This window comes from Bicyclus anynana, chromosome 3, assembly GCF_947172395.1.
Source record: "Bicyclus anynana chromosome 3, ilBicAnyn1.1, whole genome shotgun sequence".
NCBI classification, from domain to species: domain Eukaryota; kingdom Metazoa; phylum Arthropoda; class Insecta; order Lepidoptera; family Nymphalidae; genus Bicyclus; species Bicyclus anynana.
The window spans coordinates 3,844,171-3,870,367 of record NC_069085.1 but is presented as its reverse complement, the minus strand read 5'-3'; the positions used below and the strand labels follow the sequence as shown (position 1 = coordinate 3,870,367).

Below are 26,197 nucleotides of genomic sequence, written 5' to 3'. Positions count from 1 at the left end.
TGTTAGTCCACTGCGCATACCACTGCGCCAAGGAGGCCGTAAAAAAAAGCTATGTCGTGTTGTGGTATTTTTTTTTTTAAAAACATTGACTCGTTTTCAAATACTTACGGTGCTGCATATGTTTTTCCTTCAAAATCGCCGGCGCAAATACAGCCCCTTGGTAATGTAGACATAAACGTTCGACATCTTTCGTAGGACCATACTTTTAGTTTGGCGTAGTGTAAATATTTGCTACTAATTTGGTTTTCCTCCTGAAAAATGAAGAGTGATTTTGACTTCTAAGCAGGCTAATTCACTAACTTTTAAGTTTGCTACTTGACATATACGAAATTGAGATTCTATGTTACAAATTTCATCAGGTGTACACTGGTAGATATCATCTATACTAATATTATAAAGCTGAATAGTTTGTTTGTTTATTTCATTGAACGCGCTAATCTTAGGAATTACTGGTCCAATTTGAAAAATTCTTCCAGTGTTAGATAGTCCATTTATCGAGGAAGGCTATAGGTTATATATTATTCCCGTATTCCTACAGGAACGGGAACCACGCGGCTGAAACGGTGCGGCGTCAGCTAGTACAGTATATATTTCAATCCGACAAAAAGCCTTCGTTCGTTCAACAACGTTCGATTCATTTGAAAATTCTTTTACCAATAGAAAGCTATTTGCTAATAATACTCTATTTGCGAGTGTCATAAGCTATACGGGGGTAAAATAGGCAAAAACAAGTACATTTTACTCGAGAGCCATGATAGTCCAGTGGATATGACCTCTGCCTTCGATTTGGAGGGCGTAGTTTCGAAACCTCTAACTGAACAGTTAGATATATGAAATTTGGAAATTAATTATATCACGTGTCTTTAACATCGTAAGGAAACCTGCATACTTGGGAATTTTCTTAATTCTCAACGTGTGTGAAGTCTGCCAATCCGCATTGGGCCAGCGTGGTGGACTATTGGCGTAACGCCTCTCATTCTGTGGTGTTTAACAATGAGCCAAATATGGGTTGGTAATGATGATATTGTACCCCCGTATTCACACGGGAACGGGAATTAAGCCGGTGACACCGCTATGCTAGTTTTTTTTTTTTATTCTGGTAGTAATATAATTGTCAACTTACATCAACCAAACCCCACCCAGCAACCGCAGCAGTGTTCGATTCTATCGGATAATGTCCAATTGCTACTTTTTGCACCATTGGACCCAACTTAATCGGCTTCGCAACCAAAACGAGTCCAATATCGTAATCGACAGTACGTACATTGTACATCTCATGTGGTACCACTTCTCGCACTGGATATCTTTGACCTAAGTCATTAGCGGTGTGTCCAGCGAAGATTGCGACGGATTTATATGGCTTTTCGATACAGTGCGCGGCTGTTAATAGGATTTTCTGGTTTAGGATTGACGCTCCGCATATGTAATCTCCGTGGTGTCTCTTGACTAGCATAAAAACAGCGTGTGGGTAGAGGCTGATCTCTGTCTGAAAGCCCACCACTTTTGCTTCAAGAGTTTTGTTTGCACCAACATTGTGCAGAACAACTAAAAGTACAGTCAGCATTAACATCATTTATACAAAATAAACTTGCGAGTACGTCGATTGACAATATACTTACCCGTGTTACAAAGTTTTAATTACCTAATTACGAATTTTGCGTTTGATTAAGTCAACTTAATTACCTACTTAGCAGTTAAAAAGGTGTAATGCGTGTTAACGAAATTCTGCGGCTTTACTCGTACGTGCGTAGAAAATTGTTTTAGTCGCATATTTTATTTCATTGGACCATATACTTTAGTCTCAATATACCAAAGTCTGTGGTAAGTTTAACTCAATTTAATCGCAAATATCTCATGATAATCGGTCTCTCAGCTCTTTTTTATTCTTTACAAGTTAGACCTTGACTACAATTTCACCCGAAGGTGTCAATCTTAGACGGAAGCGGGGCAGTCAGGAGGAGGATAAAAATTCACACCCCTTTCGGTTTCTGCATGACATTGTAAATGAACATTTATGAATTGCAAAAAATAACATAGTATGTGCTACTAATAAAAGATCAATTTAAAGGCGGTGCCAAGACAGTGATGCATTAACTCAAGCCGTTTCAGTCATAAATATTTAGTATTTTTATAACATAAGATTGTCTAAATTGTCGGATTTTTTTATACCTACATTTTAATATGTTTCAGGTAGCACGCAAACTGGGTGGCGATTAAACAAAAAAATCTAACTTAGCCTAAACGTTGGCAAAGCAGACCACCTGAGAAGCCATTTCCATTATATCAAGACCAGTAGTAAACGTAAAAATATTAATAGCCGTCATTTAGTAGTAAAATAAAGTAAAAGACACCTTTCTTACAACTTTTATAGAGCACATAAAAAGAAAGTGCCGCTTAGAAATTTCAATTACGAACATTTATGGAGTTTTGTCATTTCCCACAATCTTATATAAATGTTTGCTATTTAAATAAGTTAAAGAAACAAATAAAACATTAATTTTATAGACACTTAAGTAAACAATTTAAAATCACATTCTAATTCTACGACGCCTGAGTCTTTAGATATAATTTAAATTAAGTATATTTCCTTTTTTTTATAATGACGTAGTTAATATAGATAGGTACGTAGTAATAATATTATTGTAAAATTTTATAAAACTGAAATATCTTGAAAAAGAAAAAAAAACACATTATTTAAACATTTATCTTCTAATGAAAGGCTTCCTTAATTAAATATAGTAGTTTTAAAATGGTGAAATTTAGTATCCAGCAGAAACCTAAATATGGTAAGTATACTTACTACTTATACTATATCTATACTAATATTATAAAGCTGTTTGGTTGAACGCACTAATCCTAGGAACTACTGTTCCTACTTGAAAAATTGTTTCAGTGTTAGATAGCCCATTTATCGAGGAAGGCTATATGCTATATCATCATCATCATCATCATCATATCAGCCGATGGACGTCCACTGCAGGACATAGGCCTTTTGTAGGGACTTCCAAACATCACGATACTGAGCCGCCTGCATCCAGCGAATCTCTGCGACTCGCTTGATGTCGTCAGTCCACCTGGTGGGGGGTCGGCCAACACTGCGCTTACTAGTGCGGGGTCGCCATTCCAGCACTTTGGGACCCCAACGTCCATCGGCTCTTCGAACTATGTGCCCCGCCCATTGCCACTTCAGCTTCGCAACTCGTTGAGCTATGTCGGTGACTTTGGTTCTTCTGCGGATCTCTTCATTTCTGATTCGATCACGCAGAGATACTCCTAACATAGCTCGTTCCATCGCCCGCTGTGTAACTCTGAGCCTTCTTATGAGGCCCATAGTTATATGCTATATATTATCCCCTTATTCCTACGGGAACGTGAACCACGCGGGTGAAACCGTGCGGCGTCAGCTAGTGTTTTGATAAAGTTGACCATTTAATAGGTAACTCAACAAATAGAAAGCCAAAAGGAAAATCAAAGAAGCCATAGTATGCGTATCTCCTAAATGCATTAATTTTATTTTAACTTATTAAGATTAAGATCTTAATAAGTTAAAATAAAATTAATGCATTCTCCAGATACATCTTCCAGATATTTGTAATTGAATGAGACTATACCAAATCTAATATAACTATTACATTATAATTTTCCTTCTGTAATGCGTTTAATTTTGAGTACAATGTACCTAGGTATCAGACAGATAGGTCTACTAAAATACTTGTAAACTCGTCCAAGTATAAACTTAGCTATTTTTTTAGGGTTCCGTAGTCTACAAGGAACCCTTGACTACGGCCATGTCCGTTTATCCGTACGTCCGTCCGTCTGTCCGCGGTTTAGCGCAGAGATTATTACTAAGGAAAGCTGTAAATTAGCATGAGTATTGTAGAGCGCGCGCACGATAAGTATGAGCGTGATCGAATTTGGAACTAATCAAAAGTGTCGCCATTTTGTTGTCTATCTCTATCTATCTATTGCCGGGTAAAAGAGACCAACGCTGGCAACATAATTGCGCCACCAGTCGCGCGCAGACTTATTTTGCGAGCACTCTACATAAAAATTGTGATCAAAGCCGTAAAATCAAATCTTGAAAAATATTTTTACCTACCCACATGTAAATGATTTTTTTTTCACTCGTTTATTTTATAGTGTGGGCTATCGTTGGATAAGTTTTTTAAAGGTATGAGAGGTCTTCGATTTTGGGATCCGTTGGTAAAATATAGATTTTAAAAGCTATTTTTTTTTAGTCAATTGACTCTACCCTCTACCGGCTATACGGTTGTTTAAGGATAAGTGAAATAAATTCACAAAAGTAGGGAACAAGGAAAAATATAACAGCTAAGTAAGAATTGCTATGAAGTATAGTATGTAATAGTCGACGAACTTAAAAAACGTAATTGGGAATAGGAAATTGCATACTAATTTCGTTGTTAATTAAAAAGATAAAGTTGTCAGTAAGTTTCATCTTTCTAGACAAAATTTGGTATGGGTATGCATATTAATTATGTCTCTAAAATGGCAAAAAGAGTATTCTTTTGGGGTTACTTTCCAACATGCAAAAAGAGGATGAATTTTTAACCGATTTCAAAAAAAAGGAGGAGGTTCTCAATTCCCATGTCTATCCCTTGGTGTGGGGTTTGTTTATTAATATTTTTGTGCATTACATATGGGATTATAATGTTAGTTTAATCTATGGAACCCTACACTGCGCGTGGCCCGACGCGGACTTGGTCGGTAGTTTTATACTAATGAAATAAATGACGATCGATTTGAATATTATGGCCACCCTGTATAACGTTACCATCCATTTGACATTTGATTCTAACTGTACCCAGTAATTGGACGATAAACACAGCCAGCATTATTTATTGGCTTTTACATTTGCAAATGGTATTAAGACTTATGATATGCACTGCGCGTTTTCTAATGACTGAAATTAGTATTTAATCACTTTAATCACCAAGACATATGGTTCAGCAATTAAAACTTGTAGGTATGTTGTAGGTACCCATATAGTACATACCTACTTTAGACAGTATCTGAAATTCCCAAATTCTTGTGTTTTTTTTATTATTCTTTACAAATTAGCCCTTGACAACAATCTCACCTGATGTGATGATGCAATCTAAGATGGAAGCGGGCTAAGTTGTTAGGAGGAGGATAAAAATCCAAACTCCATTCGGTTTCTACACGGCATCGTACCGGACCGCTAAATCGCATGGCGGTACGTCTTTGCCGGTAGGGTGGTAACTAACCGCGGCCGAAGTCAGCCAGACTTGGACTAATTAAGAAAACCTCAATCGACCCAGCCGGGAATTGAACTCAGGACCTCCGTCTTGTTGATCCACCGCGCATACCACTGCGCCACAGAGGCCACAGAGGCACGGACGCCTGCGATTTCATCAGCGTGGAATCCAGTTTTTCACAAATCCTGCGGGAACCATGGATTTTCCGGGATGAAAAGCCTATTTATTAATCTAGAGTAAGATCTATTTGCATTCTAAATTTCAGCCAAATCGCTTCAGTAGCTTCAGCGCAAAGGAGGAGCAAACATACATACTTACCCACACACTTTATCAATTACACACAACCTTTTGCCTTTACTATATACGAGCTGACGCCGCGTTGTTTCACTCGCGTGGTCCCCGTTCCCGTATGAATACGGGAATAAGATAAGTCTATAGCTTTCCTCGATAAATGGGCTATCTAACACTGAAAGAATTTTCCAAATCGGACCTGTAATTCCTGAGATTAGCGCGTTCAACCAACCAAACAAACAACTTTATAATCATCATCATATCAGCCGATGGACGTCCACTGCAGGACATAGGCTTTTTGTAGAGACCTCCAAACATCACGATACTGAGCCGCCTGCATCCAGCGAATACCTGCGACTTGATGTCGTCAGTCCACCTGGTACAATATTAGTATATATTAGTATGGTTATTGTGTGATGCGAATACAGTAAATAAATAAATAAACAAAATTACATTTCGCATCATGAGCGTTTATTAATATACTGTTAACTGCGATGACTGGAATGCCTGGACTAGAGTAGCCAGAGAAAGAACTGAATGGAGAAGGTCGGAGGAAGCCTTTCCCGATTGGCAAACGGATCTACAGAAATTTAATAAGAAAGAAATATACGAAAAGTTTTGAATGTTTAAACGATATAATATTTAAATGTCTGTAATATTTTGTATTGTATAAACTATTGTAAGATATGCTTAATAAGGTCCGAATAAAAGGCTTATTTATTTTTATTATTTATTTTAACTGCAATGGATTTTTCTGCTGGTGCTGACAATCCAGTCGTAGTAGTAAGTGGTGTTGGTGTATCCAATGAGCCCGTGCTGCGGATGCTTGAAGGATACAATCCCAATCTGGATGTAGTCGAAAATTATGAGAGCGCTGCCTGAATCGCCCCTGGTCAAAGATTATATAAACTATAGATGTCGCTAGGACGTCGAAACTGAGGCGGACAAAAGTGGCTAATTGTCTTAATTTAACAATAAAATAACAAGCTGTGTAGTCAAGAAGTGTAAAACTATATTACACAAATATATGATGATGAAAGTAAACACAAAATTGTGTCACACAGTAGGTAAATGTCATTTTGTCGATGATTTTGATGTTTATTTAATTGGTTGTCAACTCAGACCAATTATAGAAGGACCTGTATCGCACTCATAGTCACGAACAAAATTGTCTGTCATTTTCTGAAGAAAACGAGCTTAGATTTGGTATATATCTTATACTAAATTAGAAGTTTTTGCCCGTTTTTTACACCAATCAATTACACAGAAAGGTCTTTTTAGGGAGCTCTTAACCGACTAACACGATTACAACTATATAACATCGATTATATAGAGATAGTTTTTATAATCGCATTAGATCGTTGATCATATACTTTGACAGAAAAGTAACGTCTAGCTCGGCAGGTCATATACAATAATTGGTCTGAGGTTGTTAATAAAACAAAAATAGTGAATAGACCAGCTGTTATCTCAATTTTGATTAGCATTAAATAAATAGTGAATAAGAAATCGAGTGACTTATTTTTTAAAATTACTAACAATAGCCAGTTGGTAAATTTCGTATAGGTATGTCCACTAACAAACGTCAAAGTTAGTGATGATGCCCCAAGCATTACGTGGAATGCTATATCACTTGACGATTATTTTTTAATATTGATGTAAAAGTCACTGCTGATGAACAAAAGCTGAAAAAATGTCTTGACTTCATAATAGTAATTAATTAAAGACTAGCTACTTAGATGTACATGAACATTCTTACTGATGAGGATACTCCTCTGCATATACACCCCCTGTGCAAATAATTCCCGGCGAATTGCGATGGAGTGAATAACAGTCACTGGCCGACGAAAACGACTGTTTCGCGTATTTTAGACTTATTGCCGAATCTCCTCTAGACTGTAAAATAACGTTTTTGTCAAAAATACAAACTAATCTACCGTAAAATTCTATATAAAGAAATGAAAATTATGAATTAGCTATTATTATAGCTCGTTCAACGTGGAATATTTAATATATATAATATATTTTTTTCTTTTGCGAGTCAAAATAAAAGTTTTGATAACCAAAAAAAAAAACAAGCTTGATAGATGATAATTCTAAAAGTGTATAAATTATGTTGTAAATCTGAAAAAAAAAACCGTAAAGAAGAGAATGTTTTTTTTTAATAAGTCGTGACATTAAAAACTGACCATATTGCAATGAAAATAGACTGCCCAGCCACTGAAACACGGATACAGAACTTTATACTACGTCGAATAAGCTACCATTATTACTCTTAATTTTAACAATTTAAAAAAAAAATTGGACATTTCACCAGTCTAGTTCATCTTAGGTTACTTACGTGGTTAATGATTGGGTCAGTTAGTGTCAAATTAAAAGAATAGTATTACTCGTACAACTAAGTTTAAATACTAGCATTTTTTAAAATATATAGCAAGTTTTAGTTTTTCACACATATGCTTTAAATATTTTTTTTTAAATTGTCGGATTATTTCAGTCTCTATACTTTCAGTAGCCAATCTTTAGTCTATAACTTTACAGTTACTTACATTTACAATTCCCCAACCAGCCACATAAGCGTATCTCGGTCGATAAAAATAATATGGTCCTGTGAGCGCGATTCGTTGCACATTATCATTGAAATCCATGGCATGTTCAGCATATACCATGCCTATATCATTGATCAATGCATCATCATCGTATTGGCCGTGTGTAACAAATTTAGATGCCATTGTTGATGCCATGTATTCTGATATTTCATGTCCATACTTAAGTAGAATTGAGACATCAACAACACTTGCGCAAGGGAACAAACAATGTCCTGCTGTTAGAACTATACGATCTGTAAGTATGGACCCACCGCAAAGGAACGGATCTTTGCAATCAACAATTATGAGCACCGAATGAGGAAAACGCTTGATATCTGTGTAATCACCGCCAATTATGCGAGGTTCCAATTTAGTGGCTTCTAATATACCAGCTATAAACAAAGTAGCTAGAAATAACAAATTAAACATACTATTCAGTATGACGAAAATATCAAATATATCAAAATTTTGGTTTTACTTTCAGTTGACAAATAATCATTTTTATACAGTAAATATTCAAAAGACGTTATTTTCCAAGGATTAATAACATGAGAATGTGAAGTTTTTATGTAGCCGGTGGAGCATAATTAGTTTTTTTATGAGAACGCTTAAATTACTTCAAGTTTATGAGCATTTGAATTCCATTTTAAAATGTTTTACGGTTTTAGCTTTTAAGTAATTCCACGGCATTATTATGATTTAATTTTTGCTCTGATTTTCATATTAAATAGATTGGCAAATTTCTCATCGCGATAGTAACATGTAAATCAAAAATATATAATATGACTAGCGGGCGCCCGCGACTTCGTCCGCGTGGAATTCAGTTTTTCACAAATCCCGCGGAAACCATGGCTTTTTCGGGGATGGGATGTAAAGTAGTCAATATGTTAATCCAGAGTGAAATATATGAACAGATTATCTTTATCATTGACTAGCAAACGCCCCGCGGTTTCATTTGCGTAGTCCCGGTTCCCAACGCAATACGGGATCTCCTCATACAATCTCATTTTCTTCTCTCTCTTCCTGAAATTTGTTTTACCAATATAAAGCCATGTTATTCGTGAATATCATAGGCTATATTTTATCCCCGTACTCCCAAAGGAACGGGAAATACGCGAGTGAAATCGTGGTGAGTTCGCTAGTCTACACTAATATTATACGAGGTAAAGTTTGTGGTATTGTAGGGGATAATCATTAGATCTACTAAACCGATTTTGAAAATTATTTTACCGCTAGAAAGCCATATTATTCGTGACTGTGATAAGTTATATTTTATGTCCATATTCCCACAGGAACGTGAACTACGCGGATGAAACCGCAGAGCGTCTGCTAATCTATACTCATATTAAAAAGAGATAAAGTTAGTGGTATTGAAGTGGATAATCTCTGGATCTACTGAACATATTTTGAAAAATCTTTTACCAGTAGAAAGCCACGTTGTTTGTGAGTGTTATAGCCTATATTTTATCTCCGTATCCCCACAGGAACGGGAACTCGCGAGTGAAACCGCGGAGCGCTAGTATCTAATATTTTCACTCATAAAAAACTCCGTAGTTGGTCATAAATATTTTCTTCTGAACCATAGCTTTTCTAGTCCATGTCTTGTTTTTAACGGTGTATGCGCTCGTAGTGCACATTTCATATGTTTTAATTGCATGCTCAGTTAGATTATATTCCGTAAATCACCGTTAATTATATGTATTTTATTTACAACAACCGTATTAATGACAATAAAATGCTTTATTTTCTTTTCACAATAAACATTATCTGATGAATGCTCTTGAGTTTCTATCCAGGATACCACTACCACTGTTTTGTTATAATCTTAGTGACTTGCAGTTTTCATACGATATTGTTAATTAAAAAAAAACACTTTTTTGAATAAATAAATTCGACGTTATTTTCATTTCAGTATACAAATTACGTTGATTATAAATATAAAATAGTACATATTATTTGGAATAAGTTCGAGATAGGTTTATTATAAAATAATTGCAGAAAGGAAAACTACTGCAAACCAAAGGTAAGAGAATAGAGGTAAGCTGAATATTTATTAGGCAATTAGGATGTTTATGAGTGCAAATACACAAAAAAGTTATTCACAAATCCCGTGGGAACCATGGATTTTTCCGGTATGAAAATCCATGTGTTAATCCAGAATAAAATTTAGTTCCATTAAAATTTTAGCCAAATTACTTCAGTAGTAGTGGCGTTTAATGAGTAACAAACATCCATACAAACTTTCGCGTTTATAATATTAGTAGGATTTCAATATACCTATAGTATACAATTTAAACTATCTTGAGTGTTATTCATATTAATTGATTATGAAACACGGCTAAAACCAGTTTGGATCGTGCCGAATTGCCGAACCAGCTCATGACTAAGGGCCCCATATGGGCTTGAAACTATTCGGGCATACTCCGACCTAATATCACATCAGTTTTAGCCGTGTTTCATAATCAATTAATATAGGTAGGTATACAATTTATACTATATTTATAATTTGGCTAGTATTGTTGAAAATGAGGTACCATTCTCTAACGATCGAGTATCAGGTGAGTTAGTACATTGGTACGGCTCTCAATCTCAAAGAAAAAGCACTGCAAATGAAGCACCGTTATGTAGAAGCGCAAATAACTGTCCCGTTCCGCTTCCGGTACCTCGAGCGGAGATTGACAATGAAATATTCTAGAAACTAAAAATATATTATTATTCTTTACTCAGGTGGTTTGTTGTCAGTATTATTTACAATTTTTGTTCCGTTTCACATTTTTTAATAAATTTTAGAAAGTGTAACAAAAACAGGGATAAAAGTCTTGAGTTTTTGTTTGGTTTTTGGTTATTTTTTTTACCGTTTAACATATATCTAAAAAAAATTAGAAATGGTAACAAAAACAGGGACGAAATTAGTTTCCGAGTTTAAATATTATAAAGAAGGAAGAAGATTTGACTTTTTGTTTGTTTTTTTCGTTACGATTTAACTCAGAAACTTTATATCTTTCAGTGTAAAAATATAGACAGCTCCGGTTTCAGCAATTTTATTTTAACCCTATTTTAAGGCCATTCTTGCTTTATTTATTAAAGCTGAAAGTTCGTCAGTTATATAGTTCGTTTAGGGAACCAGCAGGTTTTTAGGGTCCAGTTTAAGACTTTTTATATATATATATATATATATATATATATATATATATATATATATTACTGGATATCATAATATATTGGGAACATCATTTATATTTTAATAATAATAGTGTCGCTTTTGGATCCCGTCGTTTGAGACAATTTTAAAGCTGGGAACAAAAATAAAACGCACAATAGCCGAATTGTCATTTATATGACGTATTTTTTTTACTTGGACAAAAAACTAAGCCTAATTAAATAATTCTTTAAATTACTTCCCACCAATGTTTTACTTTACTTCCGATCGAATCAAAAACGCAGACGAAATCTCGAACGTCCACTAATAGATAATGAAATAGATGAAATACACGTTGCCTGTTGGAATTAGGTATAGAAGAAAATTAATATAACAGGGACTATAATAAGAGATAATATAAAAGATAATTATTAGAACTATTAACCGACATACTACTAAGGGTAATCGTAATTGCGTATCTCGAAGCATCCTCGCAAATCCTCGCTTTCGTCTAGATTTCTCCAATCTCCGAACGGGATAAACGCTCGACGTAATGGCCGCCCACCGAATAAATATAAGGCTCTATTTTTGATGCGCTACAGTAACTCGTTTCCTTGTTCAGCCTGAGTTTTGCTGGCTTAGAACATACGGGTAGATAATTCACCCACAAACGCAACTGTTACTCCAGTTTTAGATAGGTATCTACCTAGGTTCATTTAAATTGTAAACAATAATTTGATTCCTTGTTTATCTTGTATTTTCTTAATACATATGGTTAGTAATTCAATAACAAACGCGGTCGTGTTTGTGGCACTCACCATCCGATAAGCCCACAAGCCAGCAGCGCTAACGGCTTGACGTCCGATAAAACTGATCGTGTGTTGGTCGCGATCGGCAAGATTTCATGCACATCGCGACCAACACACGATCAGTTTTATCGTCAATGGCTGACTTATTATTTCCAATTTTAGTAAAAAAGCTTTTAGGTTTCTGAATACTACTACTAAAGTTACTGGCACAGTAACCCATTAATTCGTTTCCTCGTTCAATATTTATTTATTTATTTCCCACCTACATATCTCAACATTACAGGGTAAACCTAATGCCTTTACAACTAAGAAGTCACGTTATTTGTGAGTGTCATTATTTTATCACCGTATTCCCACGGGAACGGGAACTACGCAGTTAAAACCACGGGGCGACCGCTAGTTTAAGGTACACAAAATGCCTTTACAACTAAGAAGTCACGTTATTTGTGAGTGTCATTATTTTATCACCGTATTCCCACGGGAACGGGAACTACGCAGTTAAAACCACGGGGCGACCGCTAGTTTAAGGTACACAAAACCTTTAGACACGCATGGGTCATTTATATCTAAAAACGATCCATAACGCGCAATATAGGCACTCGTATGTTTACTATAAAACGGTCGGGGCGTTTCATCGTGATGATTTGTGTTGCGCTTCCATCGCCGCTTTCTACCGATTATTACCAGTATTACCTACATGCGCCGCTCGTATAGGATTTGCTTACCCTTAAACAACTCTGGTGAAAGTATGATATTACCTACGACGATGCAATTTCTAAAGTTTGCTTTACAGTACGCGTGTTTTCATTATTCACAGTCAATGCGGCTGGCTCATTGGTTTAATAAGCAAGCCTTATTAGGCTTTTCTAGCGAGGTGTCAACACCGGATAGTATTGGATTTGGATACAGTGTAAGACGAAAAAATAATTAGTTACTAAATTCGTTAGTATTGGTAGTTTGTTTTTAGAATTAAAATATCAAGCCTTAATAACACTAATATTATAAAAGCGAAAGTTTATGTGTAAGTGTGTGTGTGTAAGCGTGTATAAGTGTGTTTGTAAGTGTGTATGTTTGTTCCTCCTTTACGCTGCGGCTACTGAAGGGATTTGGCTGAAACTTTAAATGGAAATGGATTTTACTTTGGGTTAACATATAGGCATACATTTTATTCCGGAAAAATCCATGGTTCCCGCGGGATTTGTGAAAAACTGAAAAACGCGGACGAAGTCGCGGACGTCCGCTAGTTTTATTATAATTTATTGTCTTTAACCAACTTTTGTTAAGAGTGTAACTTATCATTCAAAATATTCATATTAATAAAATGTTTTCTAAATGTACCTATTTCTCGGGCTTAGAATTTGTAAAAAATAGAAACTCATGTTTTTGCTGCCTGATTAGCTTCTGGCCAAATTGTCAACAGTATGTAATATTAGTTGAGTACTTAGTTTGGCCAGGAGTTATAAGCTTAAATATTATATAAAACACTTCATCCAATAAACAGACGGCCTCTGTGGCGCAGTGGTGTGCGCGGTGAGTTTACAATTCGGAGGTCCTGGGTTCGATCCCCGGCTAGCCCGATTGAGGATTTCGTGGTCCAGGTCTGGCTGGTGGGAGGCTAGTTACCACCCTACCGGCGAAGACGTACCGCCAAACGAGTTAGCGTTCCGGTACGGTGTCGTATAGAAACCGAACGGGGTGTGAATTTTCATCCTCCTCCTAACAAGTTAGCCTGCTTCCATCTTAGATTGCATCATCTCTTACTATCAGGTGAGCTAACTTGTAAAGAATAAAAAAAATAACGAATGAAGGTCGTTTGCACTAAAATCAGAACATTCTAACCACGAAATCAACTAAGCAATTTAAACTTGCATTTGAATAACGAGACTTCAAATGTCTTGAGAAAACGTATCGATACTTGAATAATTCAAAAGCACATGCGTTCTGCAATCAGCAAGCATGCTGGGCCATTCATTCAATGACATTTACATTGCGTGGGCAAGCATCACGAGACACGGAGGCGCCCGTCGGTGGCAGATTTATTGGTCTTGCGGTACAGTGAATGGATACCGCACAGACCAACTGACGACACGTTAAGGGTGTGCAATATGTAATTTGGTGGTTACAAATGGTTCTGGATCTCAGATTCTGTAAAACTTAGGAGCCTGATATTTGGGTAAATGATATTTCAAAGTGTTAGCTTCGTTATGACTATACAAAATACACGATTTGTAAAATTTTTCTCGATAGTTTATTTTTTTGAAAAATACATGATTTGCTCACATTTTGCTTTCAATCTCAGGAAAAGCAATTTATTTTCTTAAATTTTTGTTTTCTATAGAAAATTAGGTATATATCTTGAACATGGCCATTGTGTTTTTCGTTATGTTGTTTAATTTACTTGCAATTAGGTAAGAATGGTTTTGGCGCTCACGTCATAAAATATGCGTCGCGCGTCAATCGCTCCGTTCTTTTCACTCACGTGAAAGTCATAATTCGGCGTCTCGCTTGCGCTTCGAATTTTATCCATATCGTACCGACGTGATGCGCGCTCTTAAGGCTTATTCAGATACACGTAAAGGCCTGTTCATCACAACTAATATATATTTTTTTAAGATTTTGATTTTATGTTTGTTTGTCACTCAAAAACTACTCGGCCGGTTTTAATAATTCTCTCACCATCAGAAGACATTTTTACTGAATATATTCTAATGTCACTGACAAAGCTCAGTGAGTCGCGAAGCTGAAGCGGCAGGTCACATAGTTCGAGGAGCCGATGGACTTTGGAGTCCCAAGGTACTGCAATGGCAACCCCGCACCGGCAGTGTTGGTCGACCCCCCTCTAGGTGGACCGAGGATATCAAGCGGGTTGCAGGAAGCCGCTGGATGCTGGCGGCTCGAGACTTTTGTGCTTGGAAGTTCATGCAAGAATCCTATGATGTTTATGATAATCTATGTAACAAATGGATCGATGATTATGATAATCTATGTAACAAATGTCATTTGGTGCCTACTGGCAACCCTACGTGGATATCATACGGTAGATGACATTTCTCAGTTATTTTTTGATTTTTGAATATTTATTAAAACACAAAAGGTACAACTTAACTAATAAAATAGGCATACAGAAAAGTAAATTAACTAAATCTTAATTTAATAGGTTGTCAATAAAGACCAAATTAGAAAAGAGTCTGACCAATTTTTTGGAGTCGTATCAAGTGATCAATGTGTCATTGTTGAGGAAATCCTTTGTCAAATTGTCATCTAATAAAAAAACGCGTTATGCGTAATATGACACCAAGAATCATAGACCAAGAGCTTGCGAGAAACACGGTTAAAGAATTTTAGAGTAAAATTTCTTTACGCTTAGGAAGTAAGCTGGTGAGCGCGTTACGAAAAGTGTAATCGGGCGAGGCGAACGGCCGTTGAGAGGAGAGCTAAAGAAGTTTTAACTAAATCATTATGGTCGCAAAGGAAACTTATTTTTTTTAGATAAAACTTTAAGGGCTAGTGAGGGATGCCACAAAAGCTAAGGGTCTGGCAACTAGAACTAACGAGACGTAACAACTAGTCAACATACCGCGGTTTCATTCACGTAGTTCCCGTTCCCGTGACACGAGGATAAAATATAACAAAATACTCACAAATATCGTGGTTTTCTAGTGGTAAAAGAATTTTTAAAATCGGTTCAGTAGATCCAGAGATTAGTATTGATAACATTTTGTACTTGGACTTGAAGAACCTTGAAACCTTCTAAAGTCACACAGTTCAATCTCCATATTTGGCTACCATACTGAAGTATAGGCCATAGGCTGACAAGCTTTCAAATTTCCTAAAATGTGGTATGTCCGGCAGTCGCAAGCTCTCAGACTATAAGCAACCTGTTTGAAGTGACCGAGGCCGGCTAGTGCATGTGACATTCACATAGTTAACCCCTTGAGACGCTGAGGCGCCTGGCACCGGCGCTCTGGAATTTATAGTGCCTTAATACCCATACTAATTTATTTCTATCGTTTATTTACTTGTGTTTTATTTAATATATTACCTTAAATATGTCTTTTATTTATTACCATTTCTTAAGTATATTCAGAATCCACATTACCAGCTTATATTAACAGAGTCTACTAACAATGCCAGGCCTCTCTTTGTATAGGGTAATTACAGGACCCACCATGCTATGTGCTGTGGTGAATTCATGGCACCGATGAATTTAACGGCCCAGGTCCTATTGATCCGATCCGAAGTCACATAGGCTAACAAAAACTCATCATCAGCATCATATCAGCCAATGGACGTCCACTGCAGGTCATAGGCCTTTTGTAGGGACTTCCAAACATTACGATACTGAGCTACCTGCATCCAGCGAATCCCTGCAACTCACTTGATGTCGTCAGTCCACCTGGTGGGGGGTGACCGACACCGCGCTTTCTAGTGCGGGGTTTTCAGCACTTTGGGACTCCAACGTCCATCGACTCTTCGAACTATATGCCCCGCCCATTTCCACTCCAGCTTCGCAACTCGTTGAGCTATGTCGGTGACTTTGGTTCTTCTGCGGATCTCCTCATTTCTGATTCAATCACGCAGAGATACTCCTAACATCATAGCATATGGTAGGGACAACGAATGACGAGGCTTTTATCAACAACATCAACAGCCTGTATCCGTCCACTGCTGGACATAAGCCTTTCAGAGAGCGCGCCACCACACACGATCCTCTGCCTTCCTCATCTAGCCTCATAATGGCTTTTATAAGGGTACAGAATAGAAAAAAAATATTATTAGTTATACCTACAGTTATCATCTGTATGCCTAGCATGCGACCAACAATATATCTCAGGAAGATAAACAAACAAAGTGTAAAAAAATGATAATGGAGTAGTCCCAGCCCATCTCTTTATTATCAACCCAATGAAAGAGAGATTATTAGGTATCTCGTTGGTCGTATGTTACGCCTACTGGATTCAGTGTTGTGTTTTTAATAATCATCATCATCATTATATCAGCCGATGGAAGTCCACTGCAGGACATAGGCATTTTGTACATGCTTCCAAACATCACGATCCTGAGCCGCCTGCATCCAGCGAATTCCTGCGACTCGCTTGATGTCGTCAGTCCATATGGACTTGTTTTTCAATATTAACAATTTTTTTTTATAATCATACAAATATGGCGGTAAAGTGAGGTCAACAAGACCTTGCCTATAAGGCCTAGGTTAGATTTATTCACATGCCTGGCATAGCAACAAGCGATAAATTCATGAAATCCGTCATCCATTGACAAACCCTCAAACCCAGCGAGTATGCGAATGCCACTGTCCTGTCTGTACGTTTACTTCATCCGTTCATACATAATTCAGTGAATAACTACTTGACTTTTGAGTAGGTAGGTAACTACTATCCCAAGACATAGATATAAAAATCTATAAATTAAATTAGCCTTTATTGCTGTTTTTAACTTTACATACGAGTACTTCCTTGCTAACAAAGTAATTAAAAATTTAGGGTTAACAAATAGCTAAAATAGTATTGATCCATCTTGCAAACAGCTTCTCTTGCACAAACACAGGCCTCCTCTAATATTTTCCACATATTTCTGTCTTTTGCTATTCTGTAACTTAAGAAAAAGTTAAAAAAAACAAATGAATCGAAAACTCAAAATTATATTCTACTAGCAGAGCCAACTCGCTGCGATCGCGTAACTGGGATATTATGATATAGTATAGCCATTGTTAATCTCTAATATAGCTTTAAATTGGGGAGATTATTATAAAAATTTAGTGGTTAGATGTGAAAGCGTAACAAAAAAACTCACATTTTAGGATACTAGCTGCCCAGACATACTTTTTTCTGTCTAATCTTAGATTTGTGGGAAAAGAAAACTGTTGTTTTCACCATTTTTCTCACGCTCTTTATGTTTTTTTCTCTCCAATTATTAAAAAAAAATAACCGCAAACAGTCAAGTCGGTCTCAAGTTTTATCCCTAGAAACACATTTCGGGCTTAACTTTTATTTTAATTTTTTGAATGAGCGATGACCATAGACTATCACGAAATCCTAAAGTATGAAAACATTCATCCAAATGCATTCATCCCAAAGCGCCTTTTGGAAATAGAACATCCGCAACTCTATATTTATTGACTACATCCCTTAGGCTATCGAGCAATATTTTATTAGTGCACGTATCTAAAACAATTACTTTCTCGATTCCTGTATCTTCAGCAACCATTGCTCAAACAATTACTTTCTATTACACCGCACTACGCCCACTTTATATCCTGCAGGCTGATTATGTATCTCGACGTATCACTTCTAACTGTGTAACGCAAAGCTAAATTGAACACTAGAGTGTTTTTGCAATTCCGATTATGTAAGACAAAAGACAGCCACAATGCCTAGTGATATCGTTCTAGGCGCAAAATTTTATCGACATTATGCGACTAAATAAAATACACCCTTTCCCGGTACTACTTACTACGGGTGCGGCATACTTTTGCACATATACGCATTATACTTGATTTTGCTGTTTGTCTGTGGTGAAGTGAAGTGCCATAGTTTCTTTGTTGGTAAACAAAGCCGTATTAAAATATTAATAAAAAAATTGGTTTCGTTGGATCAAAGTACTTGCTACTGCTAGTTTTTTGTTTTCAATAGAAGTAATTAATTAATCATTTTATCGTATACATTTTTATTAGTGTTAATAGTTAATTTATCAAAGTAAACGGCCACTTTTACATAAAACATTATCTACACGAAAGTTCTTCAAAGTTTTCTCGTCTGCCTATGATTAATTTAATGGTCGTTGTGATAATATGTAAAGTATATTGTATAGTGTTTTGTTTATTAAAGTTCATCGCTTGCAACTAAAGATGTCCGGGAAACTCAATGATCGCCTTGGCTTGGATCAAACTTGGCGATGGGTTGTTTTGGAGGGCCTTTGGAAAGTCAGGCTACTAAATAAATCTTCCGTGTTCGCGTCTGCCAGTGGCGTTGTGTAAGTTATCACATATCTATATTCTATATTATTATTTTAAAGAGGATGAGAGGAAATTTTTGATATTGTAGGGGGTAATCTCTGGATCTACTAAACCGATTTCGAAAATTCTTTCTCCAATAGAAACTCACATAACTTGCGAGTGTAATAGGCTATATTTTATCCCTGTAGTCCCAAGAGAGTGAGAACTATGCAGGTGGAACTGTCGAGCATCAGATAGTAATTATATTCAATTGAAATTCATGATTTTCTATTATAAGTTTAACATAATACTTGGTTTTGTGACTAGCATATTGCATTAACAAGCCTTTTTAAACCACAACTATACCTGCACCATGTAACCTTTAAGTTCTAAGCAATAAGTACAAGACAAATAATCAAAATCAAACTTTGTCTCATTATGCAGATGTATTAGAATTGTTTGTATTTGTAGGTGTTTGTTTTAGTTACATTAAGGCTAAATATAAAATCCTACCTTGATTAGTAATTTTTTTATGATGATTGAGGCTAGCCACTTAAAATAATTAATTCAAATTTCAATTACAATATATAGTTAAGTTAAATCCTACAAGTATATGTATCTCCTACAAAACTGGATAAAATATAAGGCAAATCAAAAAACAAAAGAGCTCAGTTTAATCCCATAAAAGCCCAGTTGCTGCAGAGTAGACTGGAGGGTTTGCCAGGGATATAGGTCCATAAGCACAGCAATAGCCCAGTGGATGTAACCTCTGCCTCAGATTCCAGAGGATGTGGGTTTGTATCCAGTCCGGGGCATGCAGCTCCAACTTTTCAGTTGTGTACATTTTAAGATATTAAATATCACATGTATCAAATGGTGAAGGAAAACATCGTGAGGAAACCTGCATACCAGATAATTCTCTTAATTCTCTGCTTATGTGAAGTCTGCTAATCCGCTTTGGGTCAGAGTGGTGGACTATTGGTCTAATCATGAATGAATGAATAGTATTACCTAATCCAGTGTATGTAATTCTTAATGATAATAATTGCTAATTCAAATAATAATTTGTACTTTATATTTTCTTTTATTATGTACATGTTCAGCTTAATAAATATTGCACATTTTAATTTGTTAAATATCATCATTTTGATTTGTTAAATATCACATATAATGAATATTGTTATCATTTACAATAATGTATTGTTTATGATAACAATATTCATTAACCTGAAACTAAAGGATCACAAACATTCTTCGTCTGAAAAGAAGCTCAACATAAATACAACAAAGTATTATTTTTGTTATCACCATCTCACAGAAATATATTGTAGAACCAAGTAATATACCTGAGGTTTAAATATATCAATTAACCCCCCCCTAGATTTGTCATTTATATAAACTCTTAATCAAGATATAATACATAGGCCATTTCTTATCTCAATATTCCCACAGGAATGAGATCTACTTAAAGAAACCGGGGGCATATGTAGTTCATGTAATAAAAAAATATTTTCTACATTTCAGATCAACATGAAGATGTGGGCTCTAAACTTTGAGTGCCAGGGACTGACTATGGAAGTCTCCATGTCGCTGGTCACCATTGAGGTGCAAAACACCTTGAAAAAATTGGTGATTCTGAATCCTTCATCTCTATGAACGATTCATGAAGAAAGAATTAAACAAACATTTAATGAACAGATTTTTTATAAGATAATATCAATAATGACATTGCATATGAGAGAAAATTGTCAAATATAATTTCATTTTAATTTAATATAGTTAATTATGACATCACTGTATATAAAGAATATGATTATTATCATTTGGTTAATTTCAGTATTACATAGTATTAGATAAAAATTTTATTGTAAAATTGCACATCAAAATATGTTTTATTATCTATTATTAGGAGGAAATATTATTTAACTATTATTATTATCCCTAATAGCCCAGTGAATGTGACCTCTGCCTCCAATTCCGGAGGGTGTGGGTTCGAACCCGTTCCGGGGCACGCACCTCTAACTTTTCAGTTGTGTGCATTTTAAGAAACTAAATATCACGTGTCTCAAACAGTGAAGGAAAACATCGTGAGGAAACCTGCATACCAGAGAATTCTCTTAATTCTCTGCATATGTGATGTCTGCCAATGTAATCCAAATATGCTGGCCCATATTCGGCTCCTGTCAGAATGAGAGGGGTTAGGCATTGGCCTTCCCTTACCTTATCAGCCGATAGACGTCCACTGCTGGACATAGGCCTCTTACATGGACCTCCAAGCACAACGACCTTGAGCCGCGAACATCCAACCAACCGACCAACCACGCTTTCCAGTGCGGGGTCTCCCGAGTGCGGGTAGGCACTAACCCCTCTTACTGGGGGAGACTCGAGCTCAGCAGTGAGCCGAATATGTGTTTATAATGATGATGATGATGATGATGTTGATGATGATGATGGATGATGATGATTATTTAAGTAATTGTAAAAGAAAAAATTGAATACTACATTAGTTGTTTATCTATACAATTCAATAATTTTAAGAACAAAACATGTACCTACCACATTGTAGGAAATAAATAAACAATGATTTGATTAAAAACAATGTTGTTTAATGTTAAGCAGGTAGGGCCAGGTAGTTCTATATTTGTGTAACATCTATTACTTAAAAATAAAAAATATATTTACTTGTGTTGGTATTTTTTATTCAGACTTGATATATTGTTGTTGACAAATTTTGTTATAATATATATCTTTCATTCTTTAGTTTAATTTAATCAAGAAACGACCCTACTTACACATATAGGTACCCCCTCTAACAAAAATAGACTGAAGTATAGGTAAATATTTAACAAAAATGTAAATTAAAAATTAATTATAGATTAATTAAAAACATGACTACAATTTGAATTATCAACTTTAATAATTTGCTTCAAAATAAAAACACATACGCGTGGCGCAGTAAGTAGTGCTCCTGCATCCACGGTCATGGGTTCGATTCCCACACCTGGAAAATATTTGTGTGAAGAGCATGGGTTTTTTCCAGTGTGTGTGTATTTATACATTATATAAGTATTTATAGGTAGTATATAAATGTAAATGAATATTATAATATCAACTATCTTAGTACCCACAACACAAGCTACTCTGTATGCCTACTTTGGGGCTAGATAGTGCTTTGTATGGTTTAAGTATAAATAATTATACAGAAGGCTTGGTCACGAAAAAATATATCCAGTCCTTTGTCTGCATAGCTTGAGGGTTCTAGCAACTTGTTATCATGGTTTTGAGTGAGGAATCCTTGGACAATACTGCCATCACAAGGATTACTGTTTTCTGTATCCAGCCCTTGATCTAACAGCCAAGTGAAAGCTTCTTTAGGTGTTGGTTGAAACATTGTTAAGCTCTTCACTTCTTCAAAATTATTAGTGATTCTCCTAGAAAAATAAATCATAATGTAGGTATACATGGTACTGCCCAACAAGTTCTTATAAAGTAGGTATATAATATACTGACCTGTGATAAGTCTCCTCCTTCGGCTGCATAGCTTGAGGGTTTAGGAAACCAGAGTTCATGGTTTTGGAGTGAGGAAACATTTTACAATATGCACCCAACTACAAGGCTTCACCGTATTTCTGACACAGCAATGTTGTGCATATCTTCATGGGATCTAGGAGCAGCTCCCAAGATGGGGGTCATCATGCAAACATTGGTCACCTGAAAGAATTGAAGTGTGTATTGCAATGTATTATGTATTTTGCCTACATAAAAGTAACAGTTATATATAATTTATAGTATATAATTTATATTTGGATCCTGTAGTTTCATTAACTGACAGTTATACCTAAGCAACAGCTTACCTAACAACCAACAGCGGTCCCTATTGGGCAGGTTTTCCTCAAGTGGTCTTATTGCACTGGTTCCATATGTACAAGTCATAAGATGCACCATCAAATTGAGCATCCACTATGTTATTATTAGATTGGCATCACATATCTGAAATATTAATTGACAATATATAAATAAGTTAATGTTTAAATAAAAGGAGGTACCATGCTTTTATTCAATTCTAATAGTTAGCTCTTGGCTTGTAGGCCGAACTATTGTCACATGGGTGCAATCAATGCGCCCTAATACCCGGGCAATCCAAATTTTTTCATAAATCTGTAAGTAGATGTTAATCTAGATTAAGCACCTGGGTATATGTCTATTTACAGTAGCATCCTGTGATATGAATAAGCACTCTGTGTATTATTTATTAATCTCAATCAATAATCAATCTCATTTTGCAAATAAGTTTTTATGCAAAATCAACCTATGAAAGATTCAGTGTGGTAGTGAACACAAATTAGTTGAGCCTTAGAAAAAAAAAACTAAAAATTTAATGAATAGGTTATGTTAGTTTCATACTGTGCTATAAGTTAGTTTCATACTTACTTATTTATAATGATTTTGTGTTTAATGCAAAGGGAACTTAACACATTTTTTTTAAACAGCTGGGGTATTCAGGAGCGTCAGCGACTTCATGTAGGCATTTGCTAAAAGATGCCTTAGCCATCACAAAGCCATTTGTATGATCCATTGGCATAAAAGTTTAAAGCTGCCAAGACCTGTAAATAATATTCAATGGTTTAATTTAGGTTCTTAGGATGACAGTGACCGATCTTTAGATAATATTATTTGTTTCTTACAATCTAACACAAATACTACTGGACTGATTATAAAAAATCTTTCGCCATTGGTAAGCTACAGCACAGAGTAATATAGGCTATATAAAATATAGCCCGTATTACTCTGTGCTACCCCATATTCCCACAGGAACGGGAACTACACCGGTCAAACTATGGTGTGTCTGCTAGTACTGAATAAGCCTACTCCAAATCTTAAACCAACTTATCCTATGATGGAAGCTCACCATATAAAAATACCATATTCGGCTCACTGCTGAGCTCGAGTCTCCTCTCAGAATGAGAGGGGTTAGGCCCATAGTCCACGTCACTTGCTCAACGCAGAGAATGAAGAAAATTCCTTCATTCATTCATATAACTTACTTATCTCTAATTCATTACGAACAGCAGTTGTTCGAAGACTTTGTATTTCTTCTAAAACCTGCTGGTATCGCGACACGAAAGTTTTGCAATGAACTCGACAAAGACATCTTTTTCGTTCCGTTTCCGCGTACAATACAAATGCTACATGCATTGTATTGTACATGGCAATGTCGGTAAACACTACAAAAATAACACAATTAATTAAATTCACTTCAACTAACTCTAAAACTGTAATTCTGCTTTATGAAATAAGTATGTAGGTAGGTACCTACTATATATTCTCAACTTTCGTCATATTTTACATGAAAAACTTTTCTAATTCTGATTTTATTGACTTACAAACTAATACCTTACTTACAAGGTATAGTACACAATTCAAAAAAATCCTAAAAGTACTTTTATTTGTAATTATTGAATCACAGGCGTCAAGTAAACTTTATTAAAACACTGCTCGGTATTAGTTTCTATAGCGATTGACTTTGACAACTTCTGTGTCACCCAGTTGTATGATCATTATGCTTACATAATCGCTTATACTGACTATCGATACGTAAAAACTGCGTTATAACTTGGATAAATCCCTACAAGTGACCGTGACAGAGAACGATCCAAGATGACGTCATTTCGGTGGGAGATGTGTGTTACATGATCGCAAAAACGAAAAATCGCTGTCATTTGTTGTCGTGACTGTGATTTTAAAGCGTTCACCGAGTTACATAATGACCCTGCTGATTTCTGAATTACGTGAAACATTCAAAACTAGTTCCTATTTCTATTTAAATAGAATCTATAATGAGTCTCTATGCGCCGATGTAAAATCGTAACACTATGCTCTATTTTACTCGACTAACTTTTCGTCTTTTAATAGGCCACCGTGCTTTCTTAATTACATTTTATGTTCGGATCTGTAGGTCCAAAGTACTTAGATTGTTTATTCCTTAACAAGCATATTTAATAATGGTTGTTTAACTAAGAAGTAGAAAACTCCTGGCGGGTTCATTGGTTAAATTGTGTGGCTTCGTATCACGAGGTCCAGAGTTCAAGTCCCGATTATGAAAAGAAAAGCACAATAGCTTTTCTTTCTTCCAAGTAATTGTCAATCTCTCTCTCTCAACCATGAAATTAAAAACTTTAGCGTTTTCTATGTTCTTTGGTCGCAACATACGCATTTCGTTCGCATGCATTCTTAGACTGAATATCCATCTTTTAAACCCTAATTTTTATCATGACTGAATGCAGACAAACTGGCGGGCATCCGCTAGTAAATAAATAAATAAATAAATAAAGTATAAAATAAGTATAAAATAGCCCCAAAGTAAGCATACAGAGTAGCTTTGTGTTATGGTCTTAGCAACCATAACACAAAGCTACTAGTTGATATTATAATATTAATATACAATTATATACTACTTATATAATGTATAAATACACACAGACACTGGAAGACACCCATGCTCATCACACAAATATTTTCCAGTTGTGGGAATCGAACCCACGGCCGTAAATGCAGAAAGCAGGGTCACTATCCACTGCGCCACGCGGCCGTCCGCGTGTAAAGTAAGTCCAAGTCAAAGTAAGTCAAAATAAAGTAAGTCCGTCGAACTCAGTACTACGTAGTTAACAAGCAGAGGCTGTGCCAAGTTACACATAAATTCTATTTCTACAAACGCTAACGCTTTGAAAACTAATAAAAATGTATGGAAATTACCAGTGGCGTGCACTTCATACATGCAAAAATGCACTGCCTACCCTAAGGAGTTATTACGAACCTTGATTGGTTAACGAGTTGTCTATTTTGTATAAATCATATATATAGTGCATGTCCTAGTAGAAAACCTTGTGCACGCCATTGGGAATGACATATCCGATTGATAAGTTGATCATGTGATCTATCAATAACGAATTTTACCCCCATACATTCATTAGTTTGATTGTCGAATCGTCAGCGTTTATAGAAAGAGAATAATGGAACCTGGCCACAGAACCAAGGAGGTATTGCACCTGCCTGCGCCACGCTCCGTCGAGCGAGACGCTTGTGATGCCCGCCCACCTCAGTCCAATTATTGTATAGGACCTGCCTCGCTAGACGTTACTTTTCTGTCAAAGTATATGATCAACGATCTAATGCGATTATAAAAA

At 35.9% G+C, this 26,197-nt stretch overlaps 1 protein-coding gene and 1 long non-coding RNA gene across 10 annotated transcripts; one reads left to right on the top strand and one right to left on the bottom strand.

Moving 5' to 3' along the window:
- The first annotated feature begins 18,337 nt into the window (after positions 1–18,337).
- On the top strand, positions 18,338–21,700 carry LOC128199896 (uncharacterized). Its single transcript, XR_008252424.1, has 2 exons — positions 18,338–19,051; positions 20,538–21,700. It is a non-coding gene; the product is annotated as an uncharacterized LOC128199896 (long non-coding RNA).
- Positions 21,691–24,788, bottom strand: LOC128199895 (uncharacterized). Of its 9 annotated transcripts, none has more exons than XR_008252420.1 (5): positions 24,455–24,788; positions 23,445–24,238; positions 22,868–23,003; positions 22,524–22,724; positions 21,691–22,444 (listed from the first exon to the last, which is right to left on the bottom strand). XR_008252420.1 is itself a non-coding variant. In XM_052891282.1 (4 exons), the coding sequence occupies exons 2-4, from the start codon at positions 22,601–22,603 to the stop codon at positions 22,131–22,133; spliced, it is 342 nt and encodes a 113-aa protein (XP_052747242.1). In that variant the 5' UTR covers positions 22,604–22,724; positions 23,445–24,410; the 3' UTR covers positions 21,691–22,130. The 9 variants fall into 9 exon arrangements, 1 of the variants encoding a protein (XP_052747242.1); XR_008252423.1 differs by having other exon boundaries at positions 23,445–23,617; positions 24,455–24,472; XR_008252421.1 differs by having other exon boundaries at positions 23,445–23,617; positions 24,331–24,459.
- Positions 24,789–26,197: the final 1,409 nt, after the last annotated feature.